At 38.6% G+C, this 18,397-nt stretch overlaps 3 protein-coding genes across 5 annotated transcripts in view; 2 read left to right on the top strand and 1 right to left on the bottom strand.

The window, feature by feature from the left end:
- LOC148357918 (uncharacterized) overlaps positions 1–2,269 on the top strand; it is a 40,653-nt gene extending 38,384 nt beyond the window's left edge. The window contains exon 31 of the mRNA XM_088346127.1: positions 525–2,269. Within this exon, the coding sequence (XP_088202253.1) occupies positions 525–707 (183 nt within the window). The 3' untranslated portion in view covers positions 708–2,269. The remainder of the gene's footprint in view (positions 1–524) is intronic.
- A 544-nt stretch (positions 2,270–2,813) lies between these two features.
- On the bottom strand, positions 2,814–18,072 carry LOC148357917 (interferon-induced transmembrane protein 2-like). The gene is made up of 3 exons (XM_088345893.1): positions 17,994–18,072; positions 3,143–3,279; positions 2,814–3,038 (listed from the first exon to the last, which is right to left on the bottom strand). The coding sequence occupies exons 2-3, from the start codon at positions 3,254–3,256 to the stop codon at positions 2,883–2,885; spliced, it is 270 nt and encodes an 89-aa protein (XP_088202019.1). The 5' UTR covers positions 3,257–3,279; positions 17,994–18,072; the 3' UTR covers positions 2,814–2,882.
- The window catches only part of ttc12 (tetratricopeptide repeat domain 12), a 67,397-nt gene continuing 65,203 nt past the window's right edge, over positions 16,204–18,397 (top strand). For all 3 annotated transcript variants that reach the window (XR_015851552.1, XM_088345892.1, XM_088345890.1), the window contains exon 1: positions 16,204–16,353. Coding sequence is in view for 2 of the 3 variants with exons in the window: in XM_088345892.1 (XP_088202018.1) it covers positions 16,284–16,353 (70 nt within the window). In the remaining variant the exon portion in view is untranslated. The remainder of the gene's footprint in view (positions 16,354–18,397) is intronic.

Here is an 18,397-nt window from a genome sequence, read left to right as displayed (position 1 = left end):
ACATAGCAGAGGAGCAGGTGGAGTGGTAGGGAGGGCTGTGGGAGGAATGACGTAGCTTTAAAAAACTGTTTATGATACGTAAGCACTTACTGCACACCTAAAAAATAAATTTACTCTAACTTTAAATAAATGTACACACCGCATACTTTTCATTTTCGTTCTTTTATTTTAAGAAAGCAGAGCACTGCCTGAACTCTTGGGCGGCTTTGTTATATGCACTCGCTGCTTCCCTTTACCGTACCACAGTGAATGCCAAAACCCTTCCTGAATTTCTTAAACCAGCCACGTCTAGCTTTGAATTGCAATCAAATGCTAAGACCTAATATTTGATCCCAAAAGTAAAAGATCAAAAATCGACCAATACCTGAATACCTCTATCTGTTTGTTTCCTGCTTCAGCACTGCCTAAAATGGTCACCGGGCTAAAACATTTTGTCTGTCGTCTTATCATACTCTTGCATGCCCCCTTCTATACTGAGCAAATACTTTGGTTAAGGGCCTAACTGTTGTCATGTGTACCTATAGGTACTGCAGGCATGTCTCACGGAGCTATTTCGGGCCAGGCTGGGCTTTGTTCAGGGAGCCGATGGGTCATTTCACGAGGACCAATCCCTTCAGGGATCCTCCATGCCTTCGGTTCCTCGCGTCTGTGAGGAACTGTCCACTTCTCCACCACAGCCGAGCGATGCAAATACTGAAAGACAGTGAAGGCATCTCCAGCTCTGTTTATCACTCTTTCTGACTAATCGAGTTTGGCTTCCCTTTTGGGACAACAAATAACAACACAGGCTATTCTGTAAATTGAGCCACTCGTGAAATATTATTTTAGGACTATTAATATGGGGAAGGAAGGGTGAGGCGAGGACATAGGTCTAAGTATATGTATATGTATATGTATATGTATCTGTGTATGCATACGTATATGTAGGCACGGAGGCTGAGTGGTTAGCACGTCCGCGGCACAGTTCTGAGGTCATGGGATCTAATCCTCCTGTGCGGAGTTTGCATGTTCTCCCCGTGCTTGCGTGGGTTTCCTCGGGCACTCCGGTTTCCTCCCACATTCCAAAAACATGCATGTCAGTCCAAATTGTCACTAGGTGTGAATGGGCGAGTACGTTTTCCGTCTCTGTGTGCCCTGCCACTGACTGGAAACCAGTTTAGGGTGTCCCCTGCCCACTGCCCGAAGATTGCTGGGATGGGCTCCAGCACTCTCGTGACCCTACTGAGGATAAGCGGTGCAGATAATGGATGGATAGATATGTATATGTCTAAGTATATGTACATGTTTATGTGTATACGTATGCGACTGCGTCAATGACCATGGTTCAAAATATCTTCCGGGAAATGTGTTCAGCAATGATATTAAAACATGAACAGTTTCTGTAGATATAATGTATGATTTCATTTTCAAAACAAGAATTCTACTTTTAAGAGTTAAATATTATTTTATCAGCATCAAAGTGACATTGTGTAAAATGTGGCGCCTATTGATTCGAATAAGAAGCAAAAACACATAAACCATCATATAAAATTGCATTTTTTAAAAATTTATCTTAGGTAAAAAAAAAGACAAATTTAAAGAAATTTTTTCCCTTTGAATTACATGAAATTAAATACAATATAATATTGAGAGCCAAGAAGTCTGCAGGCTTGAGAGCGTTCTCCATCCGGGCCCCGGTGCTATGGAATGCTCTGCCCCCGGAGATAAGATCTGCAACCTCAATGGAAGTTTTTAAATCAAGGCCTAAGACACACTTCTATTCCAAACCTTATGATTGATGCCCACCTCATATTTTGTAATGTCCTGTCTTTTTTCAACTGCTTTGCTGGTGGTCATACGAGGGAGAAGGATGATTCTATTTGAGATGAGTCAGCTGACCATCCTCTGGACCTGAAGCATGTGAACGCCTGCATGGACCAGCTAGCAGAGATGGGAAGCTCTGCGTGGCCGTCATAGACTTTCTGGACTAGTTTACAGGCTGGGGGCGTCGCTGCTGTCATGCACTTTTCAGACACATTTTCAACATGTTACCTAGTATTTACTATGTTTGTGTACTGTAATGCTAAATGTAATTCACCCTGGTCATCCTGAAAGGGGGATACCACTTGTGAGGTCCCTTCTCAAGGTTTCTCTTTTTCCTCACGCTGAGGTTTTGAGTTGTTCCTTGCCCGCATGTTGGTTTAAGATCAGGTAATTGTTTCATTGTAATCCTGTGCAGTCCTTTGAGACATTTTTGGGATTAAGGGCTATATAAATAAATTTGACTTGACTTGACTTGTATTTTGTAGATTGTGATGGTAAGCTAAGGGGCAGCTTATACTAGCATTGTAAACGTGGAGAGTATGATACTTCTAAACAAGTCTGGTATCAGCAGCAATATAAAAAACTTGTATCAGTACTTGCCTTTTTAGCATACAAATTGTATTATTCATTCAAGAATTTTTGGGAGAAAGAGTAAAAAACACACAGCAAACAAGAAAATCCCATCAGCATTGATTATTGCAAACAGAGTAGAAGAAGAACACTTGTGCGTGTAATTATTATTATTTTTTATTAAAAGTGTGATACAAAAGATTTTGGCAATGATGGCTTAAATCAGTTTAATTTTCTACTGCAATTTACTGTAAGTCAACAATTCATTCAAGGAAAAACCAAAATATCTGGCTTGCTTTTTCATTATAATGAGATGGCTTTTAGATTAATCTAATTTTTATGTGAAATCCTTCAGTATATAACATTGACTTCTAGGGCAAAGATGCTAATCTAAATTGTTGTTATTAAAACATGAACACAAACATAAACACACAAAAACATACATTAACATGGTGTTTATTTAAACCAAGGGTCTTTCACGTGTTCAGGAGACAAAAGTCCATCCTTGTTTAGTACTGCTCCTCGTTCATTATTAGGACTTTGAGAGTAATGAAGATGGCGAGGAAAATTAAACCGCAAACCAGGGCTGCGATATTGAGGATCTTGGCTGTCTTCGAAGCATCGGCCGCTGCCACTGAGTTCCCCGTTGCGTTGGCATTTTGGACCTTGAACACCGGAGTCCAGGTTAGTTAAACAGACAAACTTCTACCTCTTTGTTTTTAAATATGGGTTAAGGATGCAAGTGAATGGTCTAAAAAGCTAAACTTACCTTGGATGAGAAGACAATAGCTGCAATGCCAATTGGAAGACAACAACATAAAGTGTTGCAGATGGACCACGCCAAATAAGAGGGTGCTGCAGAACAGGTCTGTCCTCGCTCCATGCTTTCTCGTATTCAGGAAATGCCTGAACAGGGGGGGTACACTACTGCGAGCTTTTATAAGAGATAGGTGGAGTCCATTGGGGTCCCTTTTTGTTGGTTGAGACATGTTGATTGCTGGGCATTCTGTTATATACAGAGACCAAAGCCTCCATAGTATTCAAATAAAAAAGAGCATTGTGTAGTGCTCGCCAATGCCAAGTAACCTATGTCAATTTCTAAGTATAAAATTAATAATGAAATCGAGTACAATATATTTACCTACCTTCCTCCAACACAACCTACCTACCTACCTACCTACCTACCTACCCACCTAAAGGCCGATTGACCCATCTACCTACCTACTACCTACCTTCCTACTACCTACCTATCTATGCACTTGCCCACGTGGCGACGGATCTACCTACCTACCTACCTACCTACCTACCTACCTACCTACCTACCTACCTACCTACCTACCTACCTACCTACCTACCCACTACCCAATTACCAACTTACTTCCCTACCTATGCACTTACACTCGTAACGACCGACCTACCTACCTACCTACCTACCTACCTACCTACCTACCTACCTACCTACCTACCTACCTACCTACCTACCTACCCACTACCCAATTACCAACTTACTTCCCTACCTATGCACTTACACTCGTAACGACCGACCTACATACCTACCTACCTACCTACCTACCTACCTACCTACCTACATAATTACCAATTTACCAACTTACCTACCTGCCTGCCTACCTACCTATCTACCTACCTAATTACCAATTTACCAACTTACCTACCTGCCTGCCTACCTACCTACCTACCTACCTACCTACCTACATAATTACCAATTTACCAACTTACCTACCTGCCTGCCTACCTACCTACCTACCTACCTACCTAATTACCAATTTTCCAACTTACTTCCCTACCTATGCACTTACACTCGTAACGACTGACCTACCTACCTACCTACCTACCTACCTATCTACCTACATAATTACCAATTTACCAACTTACCTACCTGCCTGCCTACCTACCTACCTACCTACCTACCTACCTACCTACCTAATTACCAATTTACCAACTTGCCTACCTACCTACCTACCTACCTACCTACCTACCTACCTACCTACCTACCTACCTACCTACCTAATTACCAATTTTCCAACTTAACTACCTACCTATCTATCTACCCGCCATGTGTTGCTAAAAATCCTCAAAATATCCCCTGGATAATATTTTTATTTTTAACTTCAAATGTTATCATTTTTCCTAGATTTGATCCAACAGTGAAAAAAAAAGAAATGTCCTTTTCATTCCCATTTCAATTTAGGCGGTAGTACAAAGATGTCCTTTAAAATGAGAACAAATGAGGGTCAAAAGGAGTCAAAATGAAATGTTTGAATAAAAACAATAACACGTTTCGGTATGTAAAAAGGATGAAGAATCGCAACTGGCAAGAGTAACTGGTGATCTCCCGAAAGGTCCTACCCTAGGCTAACCGGACATTACCATGCACTTTTTGCTTCTTTTGTTGACGTATACAAGTAGAAGGTTTTTAATAATTCTTTGATAACATATTCACACGGAGATACAAGCAGGAATGAAGAGCTGACAATAAATAAATAAAAAGTATGCTTACGTAGGTAGGGCCTTCTTACAGTTTATTAGACCCCTTCTATTGACCCTTTGCATGTGATGTCACATTGCTTTCTCTGGGAGAATGAGAGCCATGACGGATGGCACAGCAAGAAGCACTCGAGCGCACGGCAGTTTAGTTGCAACGAATACTAAAAACAACGACAGAAGAATACAACAGTTTGACCATGGTGATTAATTCCACTCTTCTAAGCCCGATTTGGAATTGTATCCCTTTTGATGAAGACCGAAGAAAGCAATGTTTATTTGCTGTCAAAAGGAGGAACTGGTCTTGTGCCGAGGCACAACACTGGCAGGTTAGCAGCCCTCAAGTATTCCCGAATTTGCAGTATCCTTTTTTTACAAGAAACATTTGATGTATTTTTAAGCAATTTAATGTTAAGTTTGTGTGATTCATGTTAAATACACTCAATATAATAAGTTCGTTAGTGCTAGCTAGCTACGTTAAGGGCTTACCAATGCCATTTCTCTACATAAATGAGCTGCTTTTATTGTGATTAACCAGGGATTCAAACAGTAATCTTTACATGTATTGAAAACTCTTATGTGCATTACCATAAAGATGATTATGCCAAAATGAACTGACAAATGACCTATAGATAAAATGAGACACAATCATTCAAGAAAGAAAACGCCATTTCGCCAAAATAAATATTTTTGACATGCACAAAGTTTTCATACAAGGTGCAAATGGCCCGTGCTATACTGTTCTAATACATTCCCTGAAGATTTAGATACAAAGTCATTTAAGTAATGTTTGCGTAAGGGGAACATTTCACGTGGTGAATTTGTCAGAAAAACGAAGCACTGTAACACGTACCAGCTACGAAGAACTGGTAAGCATCCAGACTTTTATAAGCTTTTAGATAAGCACTGGTGTATGGGGATACTCCATTTACAATTTAGTGGTACAGATGTTGTGAACTGAAGTCAGGATGTCTTGATGGGTACGAGGGAAATTCAGAACACCGGGTGTATCCCAAAAATTCTCTCCAAATTATATATGTAATGCGTCAAAAATAATAAAATGAATAAAGTTTGCAGATAATACGTTTAGCTCGGAGGAATTGATAGTGCTAAAAAAGGGGTTTGACTGCTATAGGTTATGATTAAATGAAAATAAGACAATATTGGTTTTGTTTGGTCGGGTCAAACCAGAAGAGATATAAAATCAAGTTACATGTTATCAAAATCGCAAGTTACTCATAATATGTTTTTGGGCGCAATATTTTAATACGTTTCGTTAAAATAAACAAATATAATATTTATAACTCAGTTTGCCAGACTTTCTGTTCTCAGGTGGCCCAAATCAGTCGAAGGATGTTAACTCCAAATTTTTAGCTTTGTTTTTTAGTATTATACTTTATCATTTAGCCTATATTATTACCTACCCTACATATTCTAATCAAGGAGGACAAGGAATCTTTTCAAAACACAATATATTTAGTGTAAATCAATTTGGAGATGTGATTGTCATTCTTGGCAGTTGAGTGAATGCGGTTTCATGCCTGAACCACCTCACCATGTTATGAAAACTAAACACTGCCTTCTAGCGGGCGAAGGGAGCATTTGGTTTATATTCATCAAAAAAAAAAATCATAACTTTTGACACAAATGGGGTTGTCCAAACTTTTCAGGAAGCTGACCAGATTTGGGAACCTAAAATGTAGGAGGGCCGACTATTCAGCCTGGCGTTCTTTAAAACAGTTTGCGATAAATTCTCGCTCGGTGAAAGGTTTGCAGTGCTTGACGATCAGTGTCGGATCCTCGTAGTTTTTTAATACAGTTGCCATGTCGGAAATGGGGTGGGCTAAAATTCTCCCATAAAGCAAGGTGACCAAAGAGCTACTGCTATCTAATGGTGAAATGGAGATTTTCCTTTTATTTCTTTTTTTTACAAATTTATTTTATAATTCGGTCAACATTACTGGCCGGCCACATATTAATCATTTTATGACAGCGGCCACGGACCAGTACAAATACGATCATGAGCCATAACTGGCCCTTGGGCTGGACTTTGGAAATGCCTGACCTAGAGATTTGCTTCTTTATTTGACAAACTGGGTCTTTTTTACGCATAAATTTAGACTTTTTAAATCAGAGGTGAGACCAGTGTCTGAAACTCCAACTTGAAAACACAATAAGACGACTAATCGCAAAAAAAAAAAAAAAACATTGTTGCAAAGTATTAAGGATTAATCAGAATATATAACAGAACAACACTTTAAAATTAAGTTTATTGTAAATCTACCTTTAATATTTATGTATATGACATCCCTGCTTTCTATCTGCCATCCGTCTCATCTCATCTCGTTAGCTGTACCACTTATCCTCATTAGGGTCGCGGGGGGGCGGGAGCCCATCCCAGCCATCCCCGGGCCTTGGGCAGGGGACACCCTGAACTGGTTGCTAGCCAATCGCAGGGCCATGCAAGCACGGGGAGAACATACAAACGCAGCACAGGAAGTCTGGAGCTGGATTTGAACCCACGCAGGAGGTTCCCATGACATAAACTGTGCCGCTCATGCGCTAACCACTGCGCCGCCGTGCTGCCCTTCTGCCATCAGTATGTACCTGTATTTACTCATCTTAATTCATGCAATGTTTGCGTTGCATTGTCTGCTACAAGCCACGTGAATTCCTCTTTCTACGATGCTTTTAATGTACGTTTACGTTTTGTAGCGTCATAAATTGTGTTAGCTTCTTTCAAATCTTTCTTCTGGGGCTGATGTTTTGGATTGATTCCTAACCACTTATCCATTTTCTTGTGTTCTCTGTGCGTCTACTTTGGAAAATTATATGCAAATGCACGACCTTATAACGCTCGGGAAAGTCCGGAAGCATGAAGTTATTCGATGCAGGCTTCTGATTGGCTGCCGACTATGCAAATTGCCAAATGAACCGAAATTCCAAAATTTCCAAACCGAACGAAGGTCTCGATATCAGAATAAAGCAAACTTTTGATTTGATTTTTTTTTTCTTCTTTTTTTTTCTTGAAAAAGTTGTCGGCCACCCGGGCGGAGACGTTTCGTGAGTTGAACGCCTACGTAAAAGATGCATCTGTTTTTCTTTGTGTACTCATCTATAGCATTCTCAGAATTTGGCACAGGAAGAAAAGTGGTTAACCTCAAAGCCCCAAGAGTTTCCATTTACATACTTTGTATATTTGAGGCTTTTTTTTCCACCGGAAATTTAAATGTCAAAAATCTCCCTGATCAAATGTAAGTTTTAGGCAACATGAATTCACTTTTGTTCCTGTTCCTATTTACCTTTTAAGTTTGTAAATTATACATTTGTGCACACATATAAAGTTTGTAAAGCACGGTTCTCAAACTCAATTGACTTGGTGCTGCCTGAGCTAAGGTCTGGATGAAGTTGGGCTAAATCATGTATTTGACGAGAACACCTCTGATAGAAACGTTCGAAAGTTCTTTAATTAATCTATCTATCTATCTATCTATCTATCTATCTATCTATCTATCTATCTATCTATCTATCTATCTATCTATCTATCTATCTATCTATCTATCTATCTATCTATCTATCTATCTATCTATCTATCTATCTATCTATCTATCTATCTATCTATCTATCTATCTATCTATCTATCTATCTATCTATCTATCTATCTATCTATCTATCTATCTATCTATCTATCTATCTATCTATCTATCTATCTATCTATCTATCTATCTATCTATCTATCTATCTATCTATTATTTGCACCGCTTATCTTCAGTAGGGTCGGGGGGGTGCAGGAGCCCATCACAGCCATCTTCGGGCAGTGGGCAGGGGACACCCTGAACTGGTTGCCAGCCAGTCGCAGGGCACACAGGGACAGACAATTCGCTCGCTCTTTCACACCTAGGGACAATTTGGACCGGCCAATTAACCTGGCATGCATGTTTTTGGAATGTGGGAGGAAAATATAAATTATGAGTACTTTGAAACAGGCAGGTTTATATCATAGTTCCTCTATTTTTGTTTATATTTAAAATCTATATTTTTAAACGATTGTTTTGTTGTTTTTTTACCACCAGGACACTCTTATTAATACGCACTGTCCCTTTAAACTTTTCTATTACGGCGGGGGCTTCAAAATATTATCCTGCGGGAACGCATTCGGCCCCTGATCATCGAGTTTTAGACCCCTGGTGAAATTCTCTTTGTTTCTACAATGCAAATAGTAATGTAATATGTGTTATATTTTATCTTACAAAAACCATTTATATTTAGTGGGGTTTTTTTTACGTTTTAAATTTGACGTTTCTTAATTCTTATTTATAAATAAATTACCAGAAACTTAATGTATTTAAAACCCTTGACAGTGGGTATTATATTTGATGACATCACCATGCACTATTAAAAATTAACACTCGAGGGCAGTGTCATCCAACAAATAGTAAAAAAAAATTTGCTGCCTAATTTTCTTCAAATCAGGTTTGAGTTAAAAAAATAGATATTAAGGATATTGATGCTAGTTATGAATTTGAGTTAAAAAGGTTGTGTATTTATTTTTAAGTTACAATTTTTCGCTTTTTGTGTTTTGAATATAATGAATATTTTTGTACCAACATATTTTAGTCTGATTAGCCATGTCACGCTTACTCATGATGGCAACATTAACAATTGTTTATGAACGCATCTCGCCGTCACTGCAACCCGTCGTGTTGACACCAAGACCTTGGCATGAGTGAGGAATTTACAACTGTCTTTGAAGGCATCTTGTCGTCACGGCAACTCGCGGTGTTGACATTCAGCTCTTGAGTTGTCGTTCCCAATTAGCAAGAAAAAAGTACACACGCACACAAGAGAAAGAAATGGATCCAAATAGCTACATAGAATCAGCTGAAGACTTGGACGCTTTTTTGAAAAGCGTCGACGATATAAGTAAGTCATATTCTAGGTCGTCTTATTAGGTCATTGTGAAAAGAAAACGGGAAGCTTAATAGTCGTATAGTTCTGTCGATGGGGTCCCTTTTTGTTGGTTGAGACATGTTGATTGCTGGGCATTCTGTTATATACAGAGACCAAAGCCTCCATAGTATTCAAATAAAAAAGAGCATTGTGTAGTGCTCGCCAATGCCAAGTAACCTATGTCAATTTCTAAGTATAAAATTAATAATGAAATCGAGTACAATATATTTACCTACCTTCCTCCAACACAACCTACCTACCTACCTACCTACCTACCTACCCACCTAAAGGCCGATTGACCCATCTACCTACCTACTACCTACCTTCCTACTACCTACCTATCTATGCACTTGCCCACGTGGCGACGGATCTACCTACCTACCTACCTACCTACCTACCTACCTACCTACCTACCTACCTACCTACCTACCTACCTACCTACCTACCTACCTACCTACCTACCTACCCACTACCCAATTACCAACTTACTTCCCTACCTATGCACTTACACTCGTAACGACCGACCTACCTACCTACCTACCTACCTACCTACCTACCTACCTACCTACCTACCTACCTACCTACCTACCTACCTACCCACTACCCAATTACCAACTTACTTCCCTACCTATGCACTTACACTCGTAACGACCGACCTACATACCTACCTACCTACCTACCTACCTACCTACCTACCTACATAATTACCAATTTACCAACTTACCTACCTGCCTGCCTACCTACCTATCTACCTACCTAATTACCAATTTACCAACTTACCTACCTGCCTGCCTACCTACCTACCTACCTACCTACCTACCTACCTACCTACATAATTACCAATTTACCAACTTACCTACCTGCCTGCCTACCTACCTACCTACCTACCTACCTAATTACCAATTTTCCAACTTACTTCCCTACCTATGCACTTACACTCGTAACGACTGACCTACCTACCTACCTACCTACCTACCTATCTACCTACATAATTACCAATTTACCAACTTACCTACCTGCCTGCCTACCTACCTACCTACCTACCTACCTACCTAATTACCAATTTACCAACTTGCCTACCTACCTACCTACCTACCTACCTACCTACCTACCTACCTACCTACCTAATTACCAATTTTCCAACTTAACTACCTACCTATCTATCTACCCGCCATGTGTTGCTAAAAATCCTCAAAATATCCCCTGGATAATATTTTTATTTTTAACTTCAAATGTTATCATTTTTCCTAGATTTGATCCAACAGTGAAAAAAAAAGAAATGTCCTTTTCATTCCCATTTCAATTTAGGCGGTAGTACAAAGATGTCCTTTAAAATGAGAACAAATGAGGGTCAAAAGGAGTCAAAATGAAATGTTTGAATAAAAACAATAACACGTTTCGGTATGTAAAAAGGATGAAGAATCGCAACTGGCAAGAGTAACTGGTGATCTCCCGAAAGGTCCTACCCTAGGCTAACCGGACATTACCATGCACTTTTTGCTTCTTTTGTTGACGTATACAAGTAGAAGGTTTTTAATAATTCTTTGATAACATATTCACACGGAGATACAAGCAGGAATGAAGAGCTGACAATAAATAAATAAAAAGTATGCTTACGTAGGTAGGGCCTTCTTACAGTTTATTAGACCCCTTCTATTGACCCTTTGCATGTGATGTCACATTGCTTTCTCTGGGAGAATGAGAGCCATGACGGATGGCACAGCAAGAAGCACTCGAGCGCACGGCAGTTTAGTTGCAACGAATACTAAAAACAACGACAGAAGAATACAACAGTTTGACCATGGTGATTAATTCCACTCTTCTAAGCCCGATTTGGAATTGTATCCCTTTTGATGAAGACCGAAGAAAGCAATGTTTATTTGCTGTCAAAAGGAGGAACTGGTCTTGTGCCGAGGCACAACACTGGCAGGTTAGCAGCCCTCAAGTATTCCCGAATTTGCAGTATCCTTTTTTTACAAGAAACATTTGATGTATTTTTAAGCAATTTAATGTTAAGTTTGTGTGATTCATGTTAAATACACTCAATATAATAAGTTCGTTAGTGCTAGCTAGCTACGTTAAGGGCTTACCAATGCCATTTCTCTACATAAATGAGCTGCTTTTATTGTGATTAACCAGGGATTCAAACAGTAATCTTTACATGTATTGAAAACTCTTATGTGCATTACCATAAAGATGATTATGCCAAAATGAACTGACAAATGACCTATAGATAAAATGAGACACAATCATTCAAGAAAGAAAACGCCATTTCGCCAAAATAAATATTTTTGACATGCACAAAGTTTTCATACAAGGTGCAAATGGCCCGTGCTATACTGTTCTAATACATTCCCTGAAGATTTAGATACAAAGTCATTTAAGTAATGTTTGCGTAAGGGGAACATTTCACGTGGTGAATTTGTCAGAAAAACGAAGCACTGTAACACGTACCAGCTACGAAGAACTGGTAAGCATCCAGACTTTTATAAGCTTTTAGATAAGCACTGGTGTATGGGGATACTCCATTTACAATTTAGTGGTACAGATGTTGTGAACTGAAGTCAGGATGTCTTGATGGGTACGAGGGAAATTCAGAACACCGGGTGTATCCCAAAAATTCTCTCCAAATTATATATGTAATGCGTCAAAAATAATAAAATGAATAAAGTTTGCAGATAATACGTTTAGCTCGGAGGAATTGATAGTGCTAAAAAAGGGGTTTGACTGCTATAGGTTATGATTAAATGAAAATAAGACAATATTGGTTTTGTTTGGTCGGGTCAAACCAGAAGAGATATAAAATCAAGTTACATGTTATCAAAATCGCAAGTTACTCATAATATGTTTTTGGGCGCAATATTTTAATACGTTTCGTTAAAATAAACAAATATAATATTTATAACTCAGTTTGCCAGACTTTCTGTTCTCAGGTGGCCCAAATCAGTCGAAGGATGTTAACTCCAAATTTTTAGCTTTGTTTTTTAGTATTATACTTTATCATTTAGCCTATATTATTACCTACCCTACATATTCTAATCAAGGAGGACAAGGAATCTTTTCAAAACACAATATATTTAGTGTAAATCAATTTGGAGATGTGATTGTCATTCTTGGCAGTTGAGTGAATGCGGTTTCATGCCTGAACCACCTCACCATGTTATGAAAACTAAACACTGCCTTCTAGCGGGCGAAGGGAGCATTTGGTTTATATTCATCAAAAAAAAAAATCATAACTTTTGACACAAATGGGGTTGTCCAAACTTTTCAGGAAGCTGACCAGATTTGGGAACCTAAAATGTAGGAGGGCCGACTATTCAGCCTGGCGTTCTTTAAAACAGTTTGCGATAAATTCTCGCTCGGTGAAAGGTTTGCAGTGCTTGACGATCAGTGTCGGATCCTCGTAGTTTTTTAATACAGTTGCCATGTCGGAAATGGGGTGGGCTAAAATTCTCCCATAAAGCAAGGTGACCAAAGAGCTACTGCTATCTAATGGTGAAATGGAGATTTTCCTTTTATTTCTTTTTTTTACAAATTTATTTTATAATTCGGTCAACATTACTGGCCGGCCACATATTAATCATTTTATGACAGCGGCCACGGACCAGTACAAATACGATCATGAGCCATAACTGGCCCTTGGGCTGGACTTTGGAAATGCCTGACCTAGAGATTTGCTTCTTTATTTGACAAACTGGGTCTTTTTTACGCATAAATTTAGACTTTTTAAATCAGAGGTGAGACCAGTGTCTGAAACTCCAACTTGAAAACACAATAAGACGACTAATCGCAAAAAAAAAAAAAAAACATTGTTGCAAAGTATTAAGGATTAATCAGAATATATAACAGAACAACACTTTAAAATTAAGTTTATTGTAAATCTACCTTTAATATTTATGTATATGACATCCCTGCTTTCTATCTGCCATCCGTCTCATCTCATCTCGTTAGCTGTACCACTTATCCTCATTAGGGTCGCGGGGGGGCGGGAGCCCATCCCAGCCATCCCCGGGCCTTGGGCAGGGGACACCCTGAACTGGTTGCTAGCCAATCGCAGGGCCATGCAAGCACGGGGAGAACATACAAACGCAGCACAGGAAGTCTGGAGCTGGATTTGAACCCACGCAGGAGGTTCCCATGACATAAACTGTGCCGCTCATGCGCTAACCACTGCGCCGCCGTGCTGCCCTTCTGCCATCAGTATGTACCTGTATTTACTCATCTTAATTCATGCAATGTTTGCGTTGCATTGTCTGCTACAAGCCACGTGAATTCCTCTTTCTACGATGCTTTTAATGTACGTTTACGTTTTGTAGCGTCATAAATTGTGTTAGCTTCTTTCAAATCTTTCTTCTGGGGCTGATGTTTTGGATTGATTCCTAACCACTTATCCATTTTCTTGTGTTCTCTGTGCGTCTACTTTGGAAAATTATATGCAAATGCACGACCTTATAACGCTCGGGAAAGTCCGGAAGCATGAAGTTATTCGATGCAGGCTTCTGATTGGCTGCCGACTATGCAAATTGCCAAATGAACCGAAATTCCAAAATTTCCAAACCGAACGAAGGTCTCGATATCAGAATAAAGCAAACTTTTGATTTGATTTTTTTTTTCTTCTTTTTTTTTCTTGAAAAAGTTGTCGGCCACCCGGGCGGAGACGTTTCGTGAGTTGAACGCCTACGTAAAAGATGCATCTGTTTTTCTTTGTGTACTCATCTATAGCATTCTCAGAATTTGGCACAGGAAGAAAAGTGGTTAACCTCAAAGCCCCAAGAGTTTCCATTTACATACTTTGTATATTTGAGGCTTTTTTTTCCACCGGAAATTTAAATGTCAAAAATCTCCCTGATCAAATGTAAGTTTTAGGCAACATGAATTCACTTTTGTTCCTGTTCCTATTTACCTTTTAAGTTTGTAAATTATACATTTGTGCACACATATAAAGTTTGTAAAGCACGGTTCTCAAACTCAATTGACTTGGTGCTGCCTGAGCTAAGGTCTGGATGAAGTTGGGCTAAATCATGTATTTGACGAGAACACCTCTGATAGAAACGTTCGAAAGTTCTTTAATTAATCTATCTATCTATCTATCTATCTATCTATCTATCTATCTATCTATCTATCTATCTATCTATCTATCTATCTATCTATCTATCTATCTATCTATCTATCTATCTATCTATCTATCTATCTATCTATCTATCTATCTATCTATCTATCTATCTATCTATCTATCTATCTATCTATCTATCTATCTATCTATCTATCTATCTATCTATCTATCTATCTATCTATCTATCTATCTATCTATCTATCTATCTATCTATCTATCTATCTATCTATCTATCTATCTATTATTTGCACCGCTTATCTTCAGTAGGGTCGGGGGGGTGCAGGAGCCCATCACAGCCATCTTCGGGCAGTGGGCAGGGGACACCCTGAACTGGTTGCCAGCCAGTCGCAGGGCACACAGGGACAGACAATTCGCTCGCTCTTTCACACCTAGGGACAATTTGGACCGGCCAATTAACCTGGCATGCATGTTTTTGGAATGTGGGAGGAAAATATAAATTATGAGTACTTTGAAACAGGCAGGTTTATATCATAGTTCCTCTATTTTTGTTTATATTTAAAATCTATATTTTTAAACGATTGTTTTGTTGTTTTTTTACCACCAGGACACTCTTATTAATACGCACTGTCCCTTTAAACTTTTCTATTACGGCGGGGGCTTCAAAATATTATCCTGCGGGAACGCATTCGGCCCCTGATCATCGAGTTTTAGACCCCTGGTGAAATTCTCTTTGTTTCTACAATGCAAATAGTAATGTAATATGTGTTATATTTTATCTTACAAAAACCATTTATATTTAGTGGGGTTTTTTTTACGTTTTAAATTTGACGTTTCTTAATTCTTATTTATAAATAAATTACCAGAAACTTAATGTATTTAAAACCCTTGACAGTGGGTATTATATTTGATGACATCACCATGCACTATTAAAAATTAACACTCGAGGGCAGTGTCATCCAACAAATAGTAAAAAAAAATTTGCTGCCTAATTTTCTTCAAATCAGGTTTGAGTTAAAAAAATAGATATTAAGGATATTGATGCTAGTTATGAATTTGAGTTAAAAAGGTTGTGTATTTATTTTTAAGTTACAATTTTTCGCTTTTTGTGTTTTGAATATAATGAATATTTTTGTACCAACATATTTTAGTCTGATTAGCCATGTCACGCTTACTCATGATGGCAACATTAACAATTGTTTATGAACGCATCTCGCCGTCACTGCAACCCGTCGTGTTGACACCAAGACCTTGGCATGAGTGAGGAATTTACAACTGTCTTTGAAGGCATCTTGTCGTCACGGCAACTCGCGGTGTTGACATTCAGCTCTTGAGTTGTCGTTCCCAATTAGCAAGAAAAAAGTACACACGCACACAAGAGAAAGAAATGGATCCAAATAGCTACATAGAATCAGCTGAAGACTTGGACGCTTTTTTGAAAAGCGTCGACGATATAAGTAAGTCATATTCTAGGTCGTCTTATTAGGTCATTGTGAAAAGAAAACGGGAAGCTTAATAGTCGTATAGTTCTGTCGATGTTAGTTTACATTTGTGTTAGCTCAGCCTCAGTTCACTACTTCAATTGTGGTAATGTGAAAAAAAGACTTTGTATAATACTGCATATATAAACAATAAAACCTAAAATAGTCTTTTTTGTCATTGATTAAATGTAGTGTGCATTTTTTACAACGAGATTATACATGGCACTCTTGGATAACCCTGTACTGATAAAGGAATTCAAAGATGAAAATAAGATAAAAGTAAGAATTGTTTGATACCTAGGCAAAGTTGAGAGAAAGAGAGAAAGAGAAAGAGAAAGAGAAAGAGAAAGAGAAAGAGAAAGAGAAAGAGAAAGAGAAAGAGAAAGAGAAAGAGGGCTACAGTTGCTTTTGGAGAGTGGACATATTTGAAATTATAGCTTGTTTTTGCTTCTCTCAGCGTTGCCTCGTGGGCCAAATTCAAAATTTGAATTGGCCCGCGTTCCACATGTTTGACCACTGGTTTACAAGGTAGTGCTTGAAAAACAGGCCGAATTACCATATTTACTGGCCTGCCTAAAAGCCCCAAATTTGCCAGAAATTTGCAGGTGCGCCTTATAATCCAGTGCACCATATAGGCAGGGAAATGTGGTAAATCAATTTGGAAAAGCAGAATTACAATGAAATGCCACTGATAAGTTTATCAATTCGTCGACAGTCTGAAAAAATAGATTTTGAACTTGCAAGAAGAACAGGAGATGGCTGTAGAAAAGCCCATCCACAATGCCAAATTCCAAATCTGTTCTAAAAGCCCTAAAAGCAGATCTGCCCTAAGAGGTGTGGTAATCAAAGAAAGGCAACAGGATTGGCCGATGTTAACAATTAGAGGTAAGATCAGGCCCAAGAAATTCAACCTGACGTGACCCGAGTCGCGGGTATATAAACCCGAACCCGCCCAAACCCGACGGATTGACTTGATTTGCTAACCGAGCACGAATAAAACCCGAAACTTTAATTTACCGCCAAATTCAACACAGAGCTTTACTTAGGCTGTGCATACTTCAGAGCCGAAAAGAAAATGATATTCTGCAGTTTATGTAACGGGACACAGGTGGATGGTCCAGCTCCAGCTGATGTTACACATTTGTTTTATACATATATATATATATATATATATATATATATATATATAATTAATTTTTTTTTTTTTTGGTTAATCTGCAAAATAGCTGGTATATGTCAGTCTCACACGACACCATTTACTTGTTGAAATTAAGAGGGATTTATTGAACAAGTCTCATTAAATCAAGTGATATCCCTTTTTACATAGAAATACAAAATAACATTCCCATCAATTGGTACTTTTCAAGAATTATTTAACAAAAACACCATCACTGTACCTTCCAAAACAACTCACTTTGTGTTATATGGTAACCAAATATACATATTAACATCACAGTACACTCTTAACCCAGCCCCGCATAACGTAGCATACCTCACTCTGTTGCCTATGCTAACGGACGACTCACTCGTACTATTTCACTTTTTGTAAACTTTACAGACATCACAAACATATTATCCTCCTCACAGTAAGTGTGTTACCAGTATAAACATCTCACCTGCAAAATAGATGATAAATGTCAAGTCTCACACGAAACAATTTAATTGTTGGCATTAAGAGTGATTTATTGAACAAGTCTCATTAAATCACGTGAGGTCCCGTGAGACTTGGCCCAAGCACCCTTCTCTGACCTGTGAGACTATTCCATCTAGTGGTGATATACTGGTACTTCACTTTTTCTGCTTTACAAAACAACATAAAAATCCCAAAATATAACATTTTAACTAGTCAGCAACCCTTGTTGTGCTACAATTACAACATGCAAACACTGAAAGATTTGGCCGAAAAGCAGAAAGTTTGTAAAGCTTGTTAAGCTATTGCCAAAAAGCAGAAATGGCGTCTGACGTGAGGGAGGTGGGGGGAGGAAGCCACGCGTTTTTTACTCGAACACCAAGGAGGAAA

This window comes from Urocampus carinirostris, chromosome 10 (assembly GCF_059441175.1).
Source record: "Urocampus carinirostris isolate Australia breed hairy pipefish chromosome 10, RoL_Ucar_1.0, whole genome shotgun sequence".
NCBI classification, from domain to species: domain Eukaryota; kingdom Metazoa; phylum Chordata; class Actinopteri; order Syngnathiformes; family Syngnathidae; genus Urocampus; species Urocampus carinirostris.
This window is presented reverse-complemented; position numbering and strand designations above follow the sequence as displayed.